The 15762-nt window shown below is 43.5% G+C and overlaps 1 protein-coding gene and 1 long non-coding RNA gene across 4 annotated transcripts in view; one reads left to right on the top strand and one right to left on the bottom strand.

Annotated features, from left to right (window-relative positions):
- LOC139755050 (uncharacterized) overlaps positions 1 to 15762 on the bottom strand; it is a 213219-nt gene that overhangs the window by 138581 nt on the left and 58876 nt on the right. The window contains exon 3 of the mRNA XM_071673047.1: positions 5298 to 5504. Coding sequence (XP_071529148.1) covers positions 5298 to 5504 — 207 coding nt within the window. The remainder of the gene's footprint in view (positions 1 to 5297; positions 5505 to 15762) is intronic.
- On the top strand, positions 7060 to 14009 carry LOC139755049 (uncharacterized). Of its 3 annotated transcripts, XR_011714022.1 has the most exons (4): positions 7060 to 7332; positions 7490 to 7765; positions 9257 to 9402; positions 10025 to 14009. It is a non-coding gene; the product is annotated as an uncharacterized lncRNA (long non-coding RNA). The 3 variants fall into 3 exon arrangements; XR_011714021.1 differs by lacking the exon at positions 9257 to 9402 and having other exon boundaries at positions 7065 to 7332; XR_011714023.1 differs by lacking the exon at positions 9257 to 9402 and having other exon boundaries at positions 7069 to 7332; positions 7490 to 7632.

The raw sequence follows: 15762 nt of genomic DNA, 5'->3' as shown, positions 1-15762 counted from the left end.
AGGGGCAATTATGCAGTCTGTTGTGGACGAGAGAGCTTGGGAAGTGAGTCAGTTGTTGTTCGCTGATGATACAGCGCTGGTGGCTGATTCGGATGAGAAATTGCACAAGTTGGTGACTGAGTTTGGTAAAGTGTGTGAAAGAAGAAAGTTGAGAGTAAATGGAAATAAGATCAAGCTTATTAGGTTCAGTAGGGTTGAGGGACAAGTTAATGGGGATGTAAATTTGAATGGAGAAAAACTGGAGGAAGTGAAGTGCTTTATATATCTGGGAGTGGATTTAGCAGCGGATGGAGCCATGAAAGCGGAAGTGAGTCACAGGGTGGGGGATGGGGGCGAAGGTTCTGGGAGCGTTGAAAAATGTGTGGAAGGCGAGAACATTACCCCGGAGAGCAAGAATGGGTATGTTTGAAGGAATAGTGGTCCCAACAATGTTATATGGTTGCGAGGCATGGAGCATAGATAGAGTTGTGCGGAGGAGGGTGGATGTGCTGGAAATGAGATGTTTGAGGACAATATGTGGTGTGAGGTGGTTTGATCGACTAAGTAATGAAAGGGTAAGAGAGATGTGTGGTAATAAAAAGAGTGTGGTTGAGAAAGCAGAAGAGGGTGTAGTGAAATGGTTTGGTCACATGGAAAAAATGAGAGAAAGATTGACAAAGAGGATACATGTGTCAGAGGTGGAGGGAACGAGGAGAAGTGGGAGACCAAATTGGAGGTGGAAGGATGGAGTGAAAAAGATTTTGAGCGATCGGGGCCTGAACATGCAGGAGGGTGAAAGGCGTACAAGGAATATACTGAATTGGAACGATGTAGTATATCGAGGTCGACGTGCTGTCAATGGATAAACCAGGGGGTAAACCATGGAAAGTTTTGTGGGGCCTGGATGTGGAAAGGGAGCTGTGGTTTCGGTGCATTACACATGACAGCTAGAGACTGAGTGTGAACGAGGGTGGCCTTTGTTGTCTTTTCCTAGCGCTACCTCGCGCGCGCACAGGGGGAGGGGGTTGTCATTTCATGTGTGGCGGGGTTGCAACGGGAGTGGATGAAGGCATCATGTATGAATATGTATATGTCTGTGTATGTATATGCATGTATACGTTGAAATGTATAGGTATGCATATGTGCGTGTGTGGGCGTTTATGTATGTATATATTTTTTTATTATTATTATTATACTTTGTCGCTGTCTCCCGCGTTTGCGAGGTAGCGCAAGGAAACAGACGAAAGAAATGGCCCAACCCCCCCCCCCCATACACATGTATATACATACGTCCACACACGCAAATATACATACCTACACAGCTTTCCATGGTTTACCCCAGACGCTTCACATGCCTGATTCAATCCACTAACAGCACGTCAAACCCGGTATACCACATCGCTCCAATTCACTCTATTCCTTGCCCTCCTTTCACCCTCCTGCATGTTCAGGCCCCGATCACACAAAATCTTTTTCACTCCATCTTTCCACCTCCAATTTGGTCTCCCTCTTCTCCTTGTTCCCTCCACCTCCGACACATATATCCTCTTGGTCAATCTTTCCTCACTCATCCTCTCCATGTGCCCAAACCACTTCAAAACACCCTCTTCTGCTCTCTCAACCACGCTCTTTTTATTTCCACACATCTCTCTTACCCTTACGTTACTCACTCGATCAAACCACCTCACACCACACATTGTCCTCAAACATCTCATTTCCAGCACATCCATCCTCCTGCGCACAACTCTATCCATAGCCCACGCCTCGCAACCATACAACATTGTTGGAACCACTATTCCTTCAAACATACCCATTTTTGCTTTCCGAGATAATGTTCTCGACTTCCACACATTCTTCAAGGCCCCCAGGATTTTCGCCCCCTCCCCCACCCTATGATCCACTTCCGCTTCCATGGTTCCATCCGCTGACAGATCCACTCCCAGATATCTAAAACACTTCACTTCCTCCAGTTTTTCTCCATTCAAACTCACCTCCCAATTGACTTGACCCTCAACCCTACTGTACCTAATAACCTTGCTCTTATTCACATTTACTCTTAACTTTCTTCTTCCACACACTTTTCCAAACTCAATCACCAGCTTCTGCAGTTTCTCACATGAATCAGCCACCAGCGCTGTATCATCAGCGAACAACAACTGACTCACTTCCCAAGCTCTCTCATCCCCAACAGACTTCATACTTGCCCCTCTTTCCAAAACTCTTGCATTTACCTCCCTAACAACCCCATCCATAAACAAATTAAACAACCATGGAGACATCACACACCCCTGCCGCAAACCTACATTCACTGACAACCAATCACTTTCCTCTCTTCCTACACGTACACATGCCTTACATCCTCGATAAAAACTTTTCACTGCTTCTAACAACTTTCCTCCCACACCATATATTCTTAATACCTTCCACAGAGCATCTCTATTAACTCTATCATATGCCTTCTCCAGATCCATAAATGCTACATACAAATCCATTTGCTTTTCTAAGTATTTCTCACATACATTCTTCAAAGCAAACACCTGATCCACACATCCTCTACCACTTCTGAAACCACACTGCTCTTCCCCAATCTGATGCTCTGTACATGCCTTCACCCTCTCAATCCATACCCTCCCATATAATTTACCAGGAATACTCAACAAACTTATACCTCTGTAATTTGAGCACTCACTCTTATCCCCTTTGCCTTTGTACAGTGGCACTATGCACGCATTCCGCCAATCCTCAGGCACCTCACCATGAGTCATACATACATTAAATAACCTTACCAACCAGTCAATAATACAGTCACCCCCTTTTTTAATAAATTCCACTGCAATACCATCCAAACCTGCTGCCTTGCCGGCTTTCATCTTCCGCAAAGCTTTCACTACCTCTTCTCTGTTTACCAAATCATTTTCCCTAACCCTCTCACTTTGCACACCACCTCGACCAAAACACCCTATATCTGCCACTCTATCATCAAACACATTCAACAAACCTTCAAAATACTCACTCCATCTCCTTCTCACATCACCACTACTTGCTATCACCTCCCCACTTGCGCCCTTCACCGAAGTTCCCATTTGCTCCCTTGTCTTACGCACTTTATTTACCTCCTTCCAGAACATCTTTTTATTCTCCCTAAAATTTAATGATACTCTCTCACCCCAACTCTCATTTGCCCTTTTTTTCACCTCTTGCACCTTTCTCTTGACCTCCTGTCTCTTTCTTTTATACATCTCCCACTCAATTGCATTTTTTCCCTGCAAAAATCGTCCAAATGTATGTATATATATATATATATATATATATATATATATATATATATATATATATATATATATATATATATATATATACCTCGCTAACGCGGGAGACAGCGACAAAGTATAATAAAATATATATATATGTATATGTCTGTGTATGTATATGTATGTATACGTTGAAATGTATAGGTATGTATATGTGCGTGTGTGGGCGTTTATGTATATACATGCGTATGTGAGTGGGATGGGCCATTCTTTCGTCTGTTTCCTTGCGCTACCTCGCTAACGCGGGAGACAGCGACAGTTTAATAAAAAAAATCAAATATATATGTATATGTCTGTGTATGTATATGTATGTATACGTTATCCCTGGGGATAGGGGATTAAGAATACTTCCCACGTATTCCCTGCGTGTCGTAGAAGGCGACTAAAAGGGGAGGGAGCGGGGGCTGGAAATCTTCCCCTCTTTTTTTTTTTTTAATTTACCAAAAGAAGGAACAGAGAAAGGGGCCAGGTGAGGATATTCCAAAAAAGGCCCAGTCCTCTGTTCTTAACGCTACCTCGCTAACGCGGGAAATGGCGAATAGTTTAAAAGAAAGAAAGACGTTGAAATGTATAGGTATTTATATGTGCGTGTGTGGGCGGTCATGTATATACATGTGTATGTGGGTGGGTTGGGCCATTCTTTCGTCTGTTTGCTTGCGCTATCTCGCTAACGCGGGAGACAGCGAATTAAAGGAAAAAAAAAGAAAAAAAAAAAAAAAAAAAAATATATATATATATATATATATATATATATATATATATATATATATATATATATATATATATATATATATAAGCGCTCGAGGAGTTTTCCTTATTCATACGTAACAATTTCATCAATTTGGAATTATCAGCACAGCTGCCACCAGTGCACGGCTCAGTCGTTATTGTAACAGTTACCAGTTCATGACCTAACCATTCCTACTGCTAGCACTCCACACTCTAACAGCTCCACTCGCCAGAGTCAAACGAAAATGTGTTCGAGAAATAGCCGACCTGGCGCAACACGTCAGATATTTTAGCGCGATTAACTGTGAAATATTTGAGCGTGCGCAATAAAAGACCAATATATTCTCGTTGCATGCTTAATGAGGACTTAACCTATAACATTACTGTCTACTGATGACATTAACTCTTTGGTAATACCGATTACAAATACATCATTTAACGTGTGTGTCTAGTGGCGACATTTGTATAATGTCATGAGTCTTATTTACGGTATTTCGTGGGTGTAGTTGTAAAGACTCGTGACATTACTACTTTATGAAAATATTAAATAAATCGCTATGAAATATACTCACTCAGTACTTATAAACTAAAAGATTAGACATCATAGAAGCAAAGAGAAAGGATATATATATATATATATATCATACAAAGCTCCAACAGCCAGGATCGAACCTGGGACCCCTTGTGCAAGAGGCAGGCATGCTAACCGTTAGGCTAAGGGACTGTATAATAGGAAACAACTATTCGAAATACTAACTACTCGAATACCCTTCGTCTCACAATGGTGAGCAACGGGGTCTATCGGTTGTTTCCGAACAGAACACATAGCCAGCTGCTAACACTGTTACCAGTCCACGGTCCGGCCGTTCCTGCTAACACTATTACCAATTCATGGTCCGGCCGTTCCTGCTAACACTGTTACCAGTTCATGGTCCAGCCGTTCCTGCTAACACTGTTAGCAGTTCACGGCCCGGCCGTTCCTGCTAACACTATTACAAGTTCATGGTCCAGCCGTTCCTGCTAACACTATTACCAGTTCATGGTCCAGCCGTTCCTGCTAACACTGTCACCAGTCCATGGTCCAGCCGTTCCTGCTAACACTTACCAGTCCACGGTCCGGCCGTTCCTGCTAACACTGTTACCAGTCCACGGTCCGGCCGTTCCTGCTAACAGTTACCAAACAACTGCCTGGCCGTAAGTGTTACCAGTCTACTACGGTCCCAACCGTAACACTGTTGCTACCAGTGGAGCTGCGTGTTATCCCTAACTGGTACTTACCGTTCGGCTGCAGCTGAACGTTCTGCTGGAATCCTCTGCTCTTGACGTCCTGCTGGTCCTGCAGGAAGTCCGACTCCATCCTGGCGTCCGGGTCCACCAGGCTCAGGCCGGCGGAGTCCTCCTCCTCCGCCTGGCTGCTTGCCGCCTCCACCTTGCACGGCGCTCCACCTGACCCTCCACCACCAAGCCGCTCCACCAGGTCCGGCACTGACATAGTAAAATAATAATAATTAATATTAATATCTACAACGACATCAAAAATAATCTGGTGATTAATAAATACAACTACATTAAAAATAATCTGGTGATTAATAAATACAACTACATTAAAAATAATCTGGTGATTAATAAGTACTACATTAAAAATAATCTGGTGATTAATAAATTAATGAAATAAACAGAAAGATACGGCAGATTTTATGGAAAATTGGTCAGCTTCCAGCAATTGCCGGATTAATTCTGTCCATTTAAAGTGTCTGCCACGGCGGTCTGATATCTTGATAAAAAAAATGGATTAAAAAAATTAGTGAAACTAACAGAAACTATTTTGATAATGATCCCTACACAATTAATCATCGTAGGGCATAATGTGCTGGACTAGTTGGATTAATCTAGTAAGGGTAAATACTTCACTTGTAGAAGACACATTCTCATTGAACACATCTAAGAATATAGATAAAATAAAATTATTTCTCATGGTTGACATACTGCGTACAGCTCAGGGAAAGGTGTGGGTGGGTGGTAACCTGGCGCTGGGAACGAGTTCTTTCCTTTAGTTCCACGTCCTGCATCTTAACCTTAGTCCTAAACATTTCACTTACCAAGTACCTCATCCCAGTAACAAACCAGCCACTACCATCTACCTATCTAGCTCCTTCCTTACATGTTGATTTCTTAACATGGGAATGATAGCACTCAAGTGTCAAACTGTACCAAGACTTAAGACACTGGTTTAACGTGAGAAATCTTCCCAGGCCATCGCGGGAACTCACGTTCTGGAGGCAATCATCACACAGGCAGATTTTCGGACGAATTTTCTCCCGGGAACTTGTTTCTGACGAGTTACTATCGGCTGAACAGTAGTGAACTCAGCCATGCGAACAAAAAACTTCGTCAAACGCCAAAGTATGGCTCCCATCCAGGAGGAGGAAGTTACCATACTTGGTACTCCTAGATTGATGAAGTGAAAATGATAGGCTTTTTGAGCGGGGAAAAAAAAACAAGCCTAGTTAACGCTGGCGTGACGAGTTTGGAGAAATTGGTCTACAAGGGTAACGATGAAGCACCACTGGCATACTATGGGTGAACGTACAGTGACGCCACTCACAAATCACAACAAACATAACCACACGACAATCCTCCCAGCAGATGAATGTAGGTAGACGACTTGACATTCACATACTTAAAAAAAGAATCGAAAATAAAGCAAATTTAGGTTGATTTCTATGAGTGTTTCGTTTACCGTTGGGGAAAAATGAGAAACAACATTGAGCGGTTTTTCGTCTTGCCGGCAGGCGACGCTTTGTTACTGTATCTACCATCCATGACAACTGATCACTACCATTCTTTCCACAGTTTCATTAGAAGGTCAGACAGCGGAAAAATAAGATTATGAAATCCTCGTCATAAGTCTTACGGTTCGGCAACACGATCAGATGCCACGTATGGTACCGAATCGAGCACTCTTTCGGATCAGTGTCGAGGCATGGGGGGGTCGAAGCCTGGTGCTGATGAGTTTACCAGACGGGTTGTTTACATGGAACCGGCTCAGCGACCGTGTCGGTCAGTGTGTGGGAGTCTGCCAGGAAGAGTGGGTCATGGCTCCTGGACAGACAACACTGAGGGTTGCACTGTTGTGTGTAATGGTCGCTGGGTTATTAATGACTCTATGATAGGTGCAGGAAGATCACGAGGTAACCCTCAGATATTTGGTGAAGTCTTTGGATATTTGGCCACAGGTGTAGACGCCTCCAGTACACGTCACGGATCTCAAGGAGTTCCCTCACATATACTATTATTCTCGAGACCTGTGAATGTAAGTACCAAGTGCTAACGAATGAATGAATACCTGAAGGTAAGCCTTTATGTGGACAGCAACATCCAGTGGATACAAGTGTCCATATAACCACAACTATAACACACCACATAGTTCAATCGGTTGTAGTAAGAACCTTTTGTCCACTTAAATGCAGGTCTTGACGTCCGTGGTCACTAGAAGGGGATGTGTGCAACGCCATAGTGTCCACGATCATTTACTTTGAACTGGCGTGTGTGTGTGGTGTGACCAGCTGGGACCCACGTAGGTGGCCACGTAACTATTCAGCTCCAACACTGTGTAAGTGGCCGTTCATGATGGATGGTGGTCCCATGTTGGTGTCTCCACCATCGGTGTTCGAGCACAGTGATAACAAGCTACGAAACATCGTGTAGCCAAGCCCTCCTTAGAGCTCCACCTACCTTCAATGATGGTACTAATCCCACACGAAACACATTTGAATCTTTTATATAAATGATTTTCTATATTTCTTTACCACTTTTTTTTAGTCCCCCTTCTCGCTATCGCATACTTCCCTGTGCTATTAAAGCCCCCTACTCGCGCTCTGTCTATCGCTTCCTATCAAGCACAGTGTCCGGTTAAGTGTATTTCTTCATATTATACCGGAGCTTCATGTTTCATAGTAATACCAGGTTATATGCCAATACACGCGCTGTCCTATGAACCATAGATGATATGATAACACCAGACACTGAACGTTGGTGGTGATGACGTAGTGATGACGTAGTTCACCAGCTTGGGGTCAGAATTACCGTCTGTTTACCATGGCCACCAGGTTGCCATGCTCCAGACCCCTGGCGAGCCTCCTGTGAACCACGGGATGTTCCTCTTACTGCCAGGATATGGTCAGCCTCGCAGGAGCAAAGCATAAACATTTTCCTCTGTAGAGCACCAGCTGTTTGCATATGTTTGAAAAATTATACTTAAAACAAGGTGCAATTTTCAATACGGAAGTTTAGTTTATTAAATTAAGCGTTTACAACACGATACTACTACATTGGCGACAATAAACTTTGCAAAACCTAAACAAAAATTGTTTGACAAGGTGGATTCCAACCCACGCCCAAAATATGACAACCGGGTCATCCTGATAACTCGTGTAATGAACTATAGATATAAGGAGTTGTAAGTTTACCCATCAATGTAACACTGGTATATTACGTCTGTGACTGCGAAAAAGTGTTCTATGGTAATTTTGATAGTGCTCATATTGTAGGCGCGAGGGCCGTGGAGTTGCTGCCGCCAGCACAAAAATGCAATCAAAACGATGTGGACTTAGCAGTTGCCACAGTTCTCCTCCAAATCATTACGTTAGCTATGTTGACAGCATTATAAACACTCGTTTAGGATATCCATATTCATAAGTTTCATATACACTCGTAAAACATGGATCAACGACTGGACATGTACTAATAAAAAGGAAAAATGAAAAATTTATTGCTTGAGCTGTAGGCTTCTGCGCGGTGTGGTATGTTAACACTTCAACACCTGTTTTCTGGAAAATGATTTTAAGACCATGACTACCCGGTAATTTTCTTAAGTTTCATTTTGGTTTGTTTAATGGTCTTTTTATGCACTTGAAAGTTACCAATTTCTTTTAGATATTTTTGTACTTCGGGAAGTTAGTGCTTGAGGTTGGTAGGCCTGCGGTATAGTGGAGGGTACTCTGTCCAGTGGGTTGGTAATATTGAGCACTGCATGAAGTTTGTTACATCAAGTACAGTGAGTGTTGGAGGTAAGTTGTGGAGCAACGTTGTATATGGGTGCATAGTCATATATTGTGATCATATGGGGGTATTCCTGGTAGTGAGGATATTGTGGACATTTGACGAATCAGAGTTGGTGACTGAATCCTCTGAGGCAGGCTAATCGCGAGGACGGTACTATATCCAGAATTGTACAGCAGGTTCTGGCCTGCGACATTGTCACGGACGGCCTCAATGAGGCGGTGATTCCCTAGGAAGTGTGTAAGGTGAGGTCTACCTGGATCTGTGGAATGGAGAGGAATCTTCCAAGCAGACTGAGGCGCTAAACTGGAGGAGCACGCGGGTACGAGGAAGAGTCGGTTTGAAGTACTCTAGAAGTGTATTGCACTAAGGTGGTGAGGTAGATCAATATGTGGAGTTAGTGCTAAAGTAGGGGTTGGAGTGTGAGCAAGTGGTGCTGGTATGATGAATTAATGTGTAGAGAAACTTGTGGACAGCCAAGGTAAAAGTGTTGACTTAAACTGACCGGCATAGCAAGGTTTGGCCTCACTGACCCAAGTCTGTTGTCTGGCATTGTTTACAATAAAAACCCCGGATGGGAAAAAATTGGAAGCTCCTCAATCTTTTATTTAATGTTGAATTACAAAGTTTCGTGTAATTTTAATCTAAAATTGACATGTTTTGCATTTGGCCGATATTAAAATATTTCTTTTGTAAATAAGTAGTTATTTGTGACCTTTGCAGGAATAAATTTGCTTTAAATTAACTTTTATAATCTTCGATACACTCGTTAGTAAATTAAAATATTTCCTGTAACAAATGCTGCATAAATTCTAACAAATGTATTACCGTTTAGGTTTTAGCTTCAGAATGGGGTAAAGAAAAGCTCTTGGACTTGTACATTTTGAGGAATTTTCATGAACTGTAGGTTGTAGCGAAACTAATTTTCTTTTTTCTCTTTACAGAGGTCGACTAAGCTTCTGTCAACACAGTAAATATATGATTACAACCCAATGTGAACATAAGACAGAAGAACATGTACTACGAAACTCTTGTCTCCAGAAACATCAACTACACATCTCAAGGTAACAGTCAAGCCAGTTATCTACAAACAACCATCATAAGCAACCAGCTGTACTGGATACAACACTTAAGAAAAATCCAACGTAGTTAATGAATTCAAATGTCAACTAGACTGCGAATTCCATCCTCACATGACGTACCTGGGAAGGCCCTCTACACCTACTAGAAGGCTCCATCAAACTACATGTCGCTAAGAAGCACACCTGCCCTCGCACGAGAAATACTACGCCGTGAACAAGACGCCGCAGGACGCATACACATCGCCGAAGCCCTAATTATGGAAGGGAAAAACGCTACTCGACAACCAGAACACAGGCCAAGACCCACTATTACAGCTATACTCCTCTTACAGCTATACGCCTCGACACCATTGCAACTAATGAGCGCAGTGCTACATAAACGTCCGCCTATGGTAATACTTTGCCTCCTCCAGATTGTAGAAGTTTCACCGCCATTTATCATGGAAGGTTCGCTTGTCCCTCTTCAAGAGTCATAGATGCCAGTGGATCATGATGCACAACTACAAGGAACACAAGAAGAGGTTAGTAACTTCATCTACTCCGCTGGCCCTTACGCGGCGCAGGTCATGACTACGCTTCGCCCCTTGTGTTCGTTACATTACTCGACCCAGTGTATTCCTTGGCGGCGAAGCTGACAAGCTTGTTTTAATGGTCGAATCTCCAGGGTACTTCATGATTGTACAAGTGCTCCCACTTCACGTGCAAGACGTTGGACACTTAATGTCAACACCTTGCCTCGTGACGTACGTGTCATATGTACTAAAACGTAACCCCCCCCCCCCCCCCCCGCTTTCCCAACTTCCACTGCTGACTTGCTAACTGCAGTTTACCAGTCCACAGACTTCCACTTAGCAGGGTAATCCAAAACCCCAACAACAAACAGCAATGTAAAGTTTGTCTCGGTAACGACCAAGACAAACAAAATCCTGGCGATCCCTCGCTGGTACTTGTGCTAACATACTGCCGTGTGTATAACCGCCCCTCCGGGCTAGAGGCACTGTTCTAGCTACTAAAACTGAAGCATCAGTTTGGTCGATCCCGATGAGATCGCTGCTTCTCTCCACCGGGAGAATAATCAAGTTCATGTAACAAATGTTTACAAACCAACCTACATCCCGCACACAAGGTCCGGTGTGCTACATCCACTGATGCAGATCGCTTGCTCGTGTGTGGAATTCTGTTCCCGATTATTTCGGCGTCTGCCAGTAAACCAGATGAATATCTAGAAGTACTGCGCTGCTTCAAGTGCCTGCAGTACGACTGACTCCAAAAGCTGTAAAACTCTATAACAGAGTTGTAGTCACAGCTTTCGTCAAGGTCATCACACTGTGGTCTCTGGACAACAGCCGCCGAGAAAAGGACAACTTGGTTCCTCACTAACCACCCAAAACGTTCATCTGTTGCTAACAAACCTACTACCACCCAACCTGTTCCCACTCCAAACACTACTGCCTCTGACCTCCTCACACTTCAAGCAACGATACACGCACAATTTTTAAAGACCATATTCCTGGGCAAAGACGTTAAGAGTTGAACACAGTTTTTGATGTGATGTTCATACACGACGATATACCAACAGTACGGACCCCTGAACTCCTTGCTTCCCTACCCCAACAACCATTCAATCCACACTGACCAACCTACCCACATTCCTGACATCACCGCTTCCCTCGCCTCCACCACACATGCTACAGCCCAGCAGGCCCCCACCACCACTGCCTTAAACCTTAACTTGAGACCCCGAACCCCAGCCCTCTCCTCCAAAATCGCCTCCGCCTACTTCACCACTTCCCTGACTGTCACTCCTGCTATCTACTGGCCAACCCCCCCCCCCCCCCCCAGAATGCATCGCTAATGGTCATAAGATCATAGTTACACATCCCAGACTCATAGCACGGAGGAGTCCATTCTCCGAAGCACAATAGAACACTAATATATCTCTCTGCTTCCTGGTGCTTTCTATTTATTAAAACGTACACTCGCTACACTGTTCTATTATCCTTTGTACATCATAAATCCATCCCCCTACACCCCCTATACACAGTTTTTAACCACACATTCCCGTCTGTGTACTAGATCTTAATGCTGAACTTAAAGATTTTCACATCAGAAACGATGCTTGCGGGGATGACCGACTCTTTTTACATTCTCTCAAACGTATTGGCTTCCTTGCACCTGATATTTACACCTCCGGCAATGGAGGAAAAGGCAGACCAGACTTTGTCCTCTCCAACTGAAGTAAGAAACTATCTTTATTACTTTGTTTCCCGGGCCTCGATGTGGGTCCATCACATTCCTCTCCTCACCTCTCATCAAACCCTCTATACTCATCCCATCTCCTCTACATTATCACAAGACAGACTGGGACTCGTTCAAGAATCATCTTGCTCATGGCACATACACGACTCTGTGTGAAAATCCATTGACCGCATTAACACATAGACAACCATCCCCAAAACCACATACTCCCCGTGACATTGTTACCCCTCGCCAAAAGACATCTCGTGCTGCTGTCCACGATTTGACCAAGTTCAGTGGGATATGGCTACCCTACGCCACCACAATAACCTTGCAGAAGACCAGACACTAGAACTCGTTAATCATCACTGCAGAACCGAACCAAATAAAATCCCATAGAACACTTTTGGCAACAAAGCCGCAGACTGACACCCAAAACAACTTCAACCGACTCTAAGATAACATGAAATCAAAACCTTCAAAATACATCGACAATTCTCAGACACTGGGACGCTGGTTTTCAACCACATTCCTAAGCTCATGTCAACACTCTGAGTCGCATAATATACAGAGTAGACCCAGCCACTTTTACCCAGGTCAAATCGTACACCGCACTTCCTGACAGACGACCACATACTCACAACCCTTGTAATGATCAACAAGGTCAAACTTCTCCTAAAACCCCCCAGAGTAGCCCCATGTAACTCTGGCATTGGTTACCGGCTACACCTTCCTGGTAATATCATTACCACCTTCCATGCTGCACAAGCCTCCGGCTATTCTCCAGTTACTTGCAACTACCACAGTAATCCCAACCAATCCAACCAAGACCCCCTTAACTATGGACCAATTAGCTTCCTCGATGAGATCGGGCAACCTCCTGAATCGATGAGACTCGAACAACAGCTTGCCGCCACATAAACAGTTTGGCTATCTTCAATATCATAAGACTTGATTCAATGATGCTAAAGTTAAAACCAAACTACATCTCTAGAAAGCCGTAATTCGACCATTAACAACTTGCGCTCCTGCAGCAGCTAAAGCAAACCTCCGCATCCTTCAGGAAGCTGAGTGTAAAGCACTGAGGTGGATCGTCAACATCAAATGGCATTACGTCCCCAGAATATAGAACTGCACGAGACAGCCAAGTTGCCAGCCTTCAACATGTACTGGAGACGTCTTTGTGACAGGCTAGTGGTACGTTGAGCACTATTTCTCCTGCAGGGATACTAGACTTCAGTTACCTCATCAGCACAGGCAACCCTACTGATTTCTTCAACATATCCCCTGGAAGCTACTTCAATCCCATACATCAAACAATTCTCAACTTATCGTCGAATCCTCGCAGACTGACATCCTCGGTGACCATCGGCCGTCAGCACAAGCAATCCTCTCCACAACTCCTCCTCCCACAAAAAAAAAAAAAAAAAACACAGGAACTGTGATCAGCATACTACTGCATCACCCATCTTTCTTGTAACGCTTGAAGATATGATTCTTCGTCTTTCTTTATATATTGTTTAGCATAATTTATGAACACTGACTGAAGGTGACCAGTGTTCATGTGACCAGAACTTATCGTATTTCAAGAATAAAATGAAAATTAATATAGGACATTCAATTCCCCTTATCCGAAGCAAGACGTGGATAAAAAAAAAAAAAAGATAAACTAGTAAAAGTGAAATATGCGTTGGTCTTAAGGCCTGTCTACACGAGCGGGCCTGATCGGCGGGTTTGACCGTTAACGGGCATATTTGACGGGCAAACTATCAAATTGCCCGAAAGCCCGCCGAGCGAAATCACTGAGCTGGTGCCCGGTAGCTGGAGTTTCTACCCTGCCAGACGCAAGATAATATCGTGAACCCACAGCGGGCCTTCATCCCAAGGCATAGTAGCACATGGCCCTACATGTTTCTGGTATTATGCGGGACAAGCTTTGCTTTGATATGCGTGTATTGTACTGCAACTCCGAATAAGTAGACCAACTTGCTAAAAATCGCAGAGTTGCTTCCAGACGAGCTTCTGCTGTAATGCTGTTTCTCATAACTGTGTCTTCTATGTATGGCTCCAGCTTTGATAACAAGATGTAAAAAGTGCTTACACTCATCCTCAGGTAATTTCTGAAGTCGTGTTCCTCACTACTTTGTAGTTCATGAAGTATTGTTGCAGTGCTTCCAAACATACTTCTTTTCTTTAACCAATCTTTACACCATATCCTTTTCTTCTTGAGACACAAAGCTATTATCATAGAGCACAAAATCTTTTACTTGACAATGCTAGGCACCATGGTTCTCGTACCGCACTCCACCCGCTACTGGCAACACCGTCGGGCAGGCCCGGCTGTTCATCACTTCGGTCGTGTGGACAACATTCACGGGCAGGCAGGCCCGCCAGAATTTGCCCGTTAACGGGCAAACCCGCCGATCAGGCCCGCTCGTGTAGACAGGCCTTTAGAGTCACTTTTTGTTTTTCTTGGATTTAACCTTTCACACTAACGGTTAAAACTGAAGTAGCTTGAATTGTCTGTATCAAAGCGCCAGAAACAATCACCGTATCTCCCTCTCCGTAACTGTGGCAACAAAATACCGAGATGTGGAGGTAGAGGTATGTATAGTAACCCACATGTAGCAGTATCTCAAAAATGGTTCAATCCTTGGTGCTTGTGCACTACCTATATTTTGTTTACATTGTTGTTTATCATACCTCGAGTATGAAGAGAGTAATGAGCATCAAGAAAGTTTGAGGTAAACCAGCACAGCTTTGACAAGCCTAGCCAGGTGACAGCTTGTACCTCACCGTTGTGGTACACCTGGTATGGCCATGGCCGGGAAGATGACCGGCCAGCCAGCCTAGGAGAATAACTGCTACATTACCTCACTCTGTACTGGTAAAGTAACGATTATATTAGATATGCTGTGGCTGAACACTTGTTGGCATAACTTACATGTCTGAGTCAAAATGAATAACTGACTTTTACTGGCGGCTCATATAATATTCATATGAAAACTATTAAACTGAAAATTACAAACATGGTCCCATAATGACAGAACCCAAGACTATATATATATATATATATATATATATATATATATATATATATATATATATATATATATATATATTGACAACTATAAGGAAAGATGAGAAAAGTCCCAGTGCACTTAGGTATATCACATCGTCAGAGGAGATACAAGAATGTATCTCCTCTGACGATGTGATGACATTAAAGTGCACTGGGACTTATCGTGTCTCATTTTTCTTTATAGTTGTCGGCAAATACTAGATCACGCGCATCACTGCGGACAGTTGTCTACATAGAGGCCAAGCCTTAATAGAAATATGAATAGGATTAATGAGGGAAA

The sequence above is a fragment of the Panulirus ornatus genome, chromosome 18 (genome assembly GCF_036320965.1).
Source record: "Panulirus ornatus isolate Po-2019 chromosome 18, ASM3632096v1, whole genome shotgun sequence".
NCBI classification, from domain to species: domain Eukaryota; kingdom Metazoa; phylum Arthropoda; class Malacostraca; order Decapoda; family Palinuridae; genus Panulirus; species Panulirus ornatus.
The sequence above is the reverse complement of the archived record's forward strand: the minus strand, read 5'-3'. Positions and strand labels throughout refer to the sequence as shown.